Source organism: Microtus ochrogaster, chromosome 15 (assembly GCF_000317375.1).
Source record: "Microtus ochrogaster isolate Prairie Vole_2 chromosome 15, MicOch1.0, whole genome shotgun sequence".
Taxonomy (NCBI): Eukaryota; Metazoa; Chordata; class Mammalia; order Rodentia; family Cricetidae; genus Microtus; species Microtus ochrogaster.
The window spans coordinates 3,437,349-3,442,064 of record NC_022017.1 but is presented as its reverse complement, the minus strand read 5'-3'; the positions used below and the strand labels follow the sequence as shown (position 1 = coordinate 3,442,064).

General features: G+C 44.8%; 1 protein-coding gene across 1 annotated transcript in view; it reads left to right on the top strand.

Moving 5' to 3' along the window:
* The window catches only part of Scn8a (sodium voltage-gated channel alpha subunit 8), a 108,813-nt gene that overhangs the window by 33,048 nt on the left and 71,049 nt on the right, over positions 1 to 4,716 (top strand). The window contains exons 8-10 of the mRNA XM_005353869.2: positions 1,404 to 1,545; positions 2,631 to 2,837; positions 3,929 to 4,222. Of these exons, the coding sequence (XP_005353926.1) occupies positions 1,404 to 1,545; positions 2,631 to 2,837; positions 3,929 to 4,222 (643 nt within the window). The remainder of the gene's footprint in view (positions 1 to 1,403; positions 1,546 to 2,630; positions 2,838 to 3,928; positions 4,223 to 4,716) is intronic.

Below are 4,716 nucleotides of genomic sequence, written 5' to 3'. Positions count from 1 at the left end.
ACACACTATAATACTATCCATACAGCTATTCTGTAAGCACATGTAGGGTGGTGATGGTTTACCATATAATATTACACACACACACACACACACACACGTTATAATACTGTCAATACAGCTATTCTGTAAACACATGTAGGGTGGTGATGGTTCACTCACTACATTGGTCCCCTAGGATCTGCTGTTTTAGTATGACCCTGACAACCAGAAATTGTTTTATATTAAAGTAGATACTATAAATTACATTAAAAGAGACATCAAATGTGTCCAAAGGCAGGAGAAATCATATAATTGACATCATATAATTGAAATCACTGTACCTTAGGTCAACACACCAAGTGTTAAAAGAACAGACAACCAAGAACTTAACTTCCAAGTATTTGTCAATGACAATAGCAGCTAATTTGAATTACTAATTAATCAATTAATAATTTGATTGAAATTATGCATTAATATGGATCTGTGATATCATAAGGCAGTGATTCTTATGCATGGCACACATCCAGCCATCTGGCCTATCTCTAAAGTGTACATCCATGGGTTCTACCCACTCAGCTCCCAACACCTAGGTGTGCACAGATCTCAGCGTCTTCATCCTTGAAGACTGCCAGGTCACTCAGATTCTAGACCTTCCCCAGACATTACCTAGCTGTTATTTTCTTCCCCTTCTTCCTCATTCTTTTCCTCCCTCTCCCCCCTGTCTGTCTCTGTCTCCCTGTCTCTGTCTCTCTCTCTCTTTCTCCTCTCTCTGTGCTTATCTTCTTCCAGCTTATTGTCCAGGCTGTAGAGGTGGCTATGTCTATCTCCAAGGGCATGGAATAGATGGGTCTGTGTAATCTATTATTTCCAAGGTCATGACTTGAGAGGATTATTTTGAAACGTTCTAAACTTCCTTTTTCTCTCATTCTGTGTGTGTGCATGTGCACGTGTATATGTGAAGCACAATTAATAAAAATTCAGAGAGAGAAATTGGGATTGAACCTGAAGATCCGAAAAACAAAACAGCCAACCACTGACTATTACCTCAACCTCAGTCCAAAATAACGATCCTGCCTCCAGGAATCTCAGAATGAGATTGTGTTTGAGAGTTGTCTCTCTAGGGCTGGAATTAAAGGCATGCACCATTACCACTTGGCTTCTATGGCAAACTAGTGTGGCCACTGGGATTAAAGGTGTATGTTACCATTACCTGGTCTGTAAGGCTGACCAGTGAGGCTGTTTTACTCTGATCTTCAGGCAAGCTTTATTTATTAAAATAAAATAGGAATGCCACCACATTGTGTGTGTGTGTGTGTGTGTGTGTGTGTGTGTGTGTGTGTGTGTGTGTGTGTGTATGTGTGTGTGTTGCCAGGAATAAAACTGAGGGACTTGAGGTTACTAGCTGTGTCCCTTTCTTTCTTCAGGCAATGCCCAGAGGGATACCAGTGTATGAAAGCAGGAAGGAACCCCAACTATGGCTACACAAGCTTCGACACTTTCAGCTGGGCCTTCTTGGCATTATTTCGCCTTATGACCCAGGACTACTGGGAGAACTTGTATCAGTTGGTAAGCAACGCCTCTTTTTCTGTAGTGATGTTGTCCATATGAGGCTCTGATGAGCTGGGGACTTCTGTGTAACAGACCTACAGTGAAGAGATAAGATGGGATCTGAGAATGGTATTTCCCACACAGCAGGGTGGGTGAATTTACCCAGCTCTCAGTCCTGACAGCTTTGGGCTCGCCTGGAGGTTTGCAGCCTGCTCCCCCACACTTTGCTCTCTGCAGCGTGTCTTCCGGGGTTTCAGTGGGGGAAGGGCTCCTTCCAGTGTTAACATGATGGGTTTCTATCCGTGGGACCTTCAAGTATGACTTGGAGCTGTAATTCGGACTTTTTCAGGTGTGGTATGAGTGAGAATAAGGCTGGTCCCCATCTTGTTGGGCCACACTGATGACTTTAGGTGTCTTGTGATTTCTCAAGTCGTAATGAGGAAATTGGTGTTGCTGATGATCCCATGACAATCCATTGTTTTCTCTATGGTTTTCGATGATGCTGGTTAGTTAGAGAATAAAAAATAAATCTCTCCTTGCAAAAAGGAACCTCTAAAACAGGCTTCTAGTTCCTATCCCCAGGTCAGTTCTTACTGTTGGGCCTAATAGATACTAAATTCCGTTAAATCGTTGCTAACCAAAAGAATAAAGATAAGCCAGGTCTGTGGTATGGGTCAGTGTCCTGGCTTTTGGGAGACAAAGGCAAAAGGATCACAGTATTTGAAGCCAGTCTGATTTACATAGCAAGTTCTATACCAACCAGGCTACATTGTGAGATTTTATCTAAAATAGACAGGTAGGCAGGCGGGGAGGCAGACAGACAGACAGACAGACAGACAGGCAGGCAGACAGACAGATAGAGTTTTTTCTATGAAAGCAAAGTGCAGGAGATATTTTCTCCACAGTGGAAGTGAGGGTTAAACATTAGGAAGGCATTTGACCGCTGGGATGTGGGATTGGTGTAAAGTACCACACAAACACCGTACAAGGAAGCTTTGACTTACCTGGTTGGCAGTGGTACTGCTGAGGAGCTGGGCTCACGCTGTGTCTTCATCCTGCTTCCTTCAATGGAAATAGCTGAGAAGATGGCCTTTGTCTTTCAGACCTTACGGGCGGCTGGGAAAACATACATGATCTTCTTTGTCTTGGTCATCTTTGTGGGTTCTTTCTACTTGGTGAACTTAATCTTGGCTGTGGTGGCCATGGCTTACGAAGAGCAGAACCAGGCAACGCTGGAAGAGGCCGAGCAAAAAGAAGCTGAGTTCAAAGCAATGCTGGAGCAGCTCAAGAAGCAGCAGGAAGAAGCCCAGGTGGGTGGCTCTGCATCTTCTTCCAGATGTCGGTGCTGCTGCTCCTGCTGATCTCCACTGCAATGCTCTTTTATTGATTACCATAGCTCTGCGTCCAGCTGCTGTGATGACTAGGAAGTTATCTACTTATTCACTTCTGATGAGTAGTTAATGCCATGCTTCGATAAGCCTGGTCTGGTTTGTCTATTGACCTGGTGCTGGGGATTGGACATGGAACTTTGGGTATCCTGAGCACAGGTGCTCTACAACAGGGCTGCACCCCCAAACACAGAAAAACATAGTGAGCCCATTATGGATTCACTATGGCCATAGAGTATTATTTCTCATTTAAAAGAAAATATGGGGAGAGAATTCTGTCAAGTGCGTGCTTTCCACACAAGCGTGAGGACCTGAGTTTATCCCCCAGAACACACAGAAAAAGCCAAACATGATGGCTCACACCTGTAATCCCAGCCCTGAAGAGGCAGAGACAGGTGGATCCCAGGGATTCCTGGCAAAGCCAGCCTAACCTGTTTGGTCAGTTCCAGGCTAGTAAGAGACCCTATCTCAAAAAAACAGGGTGGGTGGGATCCTAGGTTCACCTCTGGTCTCAACTGCTCACTTTTGTCCATAAGAGCATGCGCATGCAGAGACACACATACACACCATATAAGTACATATAAAAATAAATACTTTTTAAAAACTTAAAATGAAGATATAGGCATAAAACAAAATTTAGAAACAGTTGTGAGTCTATTACTCTTAGCATTTATTATTCTCATATATATAGTACACATACGTAGACATATATATGTATTTTAATATGTAATATGATTTCTAAGCATTCATTTCCATTGTTGCTCACTAAGGAATCCTTTGTATGAAGATCCCTATGTGTGGGATCCTCAGAGTAAATCCCCAACGTGCTTGCTATGAGTGCAGGTCACTCAGGCATGTGTACCAGGATGCAAGCTCACCCAGAAGGTGGGAGCAGCCAGTGCTGACCACAGCCCCCTCCTCAGGGCAGGCTCCTGTCCCTGTCTGTCTGTGGCTGACCTGGGTGGCCCCAGATAATGATTGTGACGAGGTCTATCGCTATGGCTCTTTCCTAGGCTGCTGCGATGGCCACTTCAGCAGGCACTGTCTCAGAAGATGCCATTGAAGAAGAAGGTGAAGATGGGGTTGGCTCTCCACGGAGCTCATCTGAACTTTCTAAACTCAGCTCAAAGAGTGCCAAGGAGCGGAGGAACAGACGGAAGAAGAGGAAGCAGAAGGAGCTCTCTGAGGGGGAGGAGAAAGGAGACCCCGAGAAGGTATTTAAGTCAGAGTCGGAAGATGGTATGAGAAGGAAGGGCTTCCGGCTGCCAGACAACCGGATAGGGAGGAAGTTTTCCATCATGAATCAGGTAAGCCCTTTGCGTTGTTGCAAGCCTAAAGAACCCTGCTTTCTTCATCCCACTTGGCCCTGCAGCTCCCAGACTCATCCCTGTACTGGCCTTTTCCCCAGATGGCAGCCTCCCCAGACACTCTTCCTTAATCCTGACCTTCTTCCGTTGTGAACAGCAGCTCCAGGGCCCTATGATCACAGTAATTACTTCACACTAGTAATTACATCACACTGCCGATTACATCACACATTGCCAATTACAACACACTGGCTATTGCATCACACTGGTGATTGCATCACAGTGCCAATTACATCACACTGCCGATTACAACACACTGCCGATTACATCACACACTGCCGATTACAACACACTGCCGATTACATCACACCGACCAGCAATTATATCACACTGACGATCACATCACACTGGTGATTTACGACACACTGACGATTATATCATACTGGCGATCACATCACACTGGCAATTACATCACACTGGTGATTTACGACACA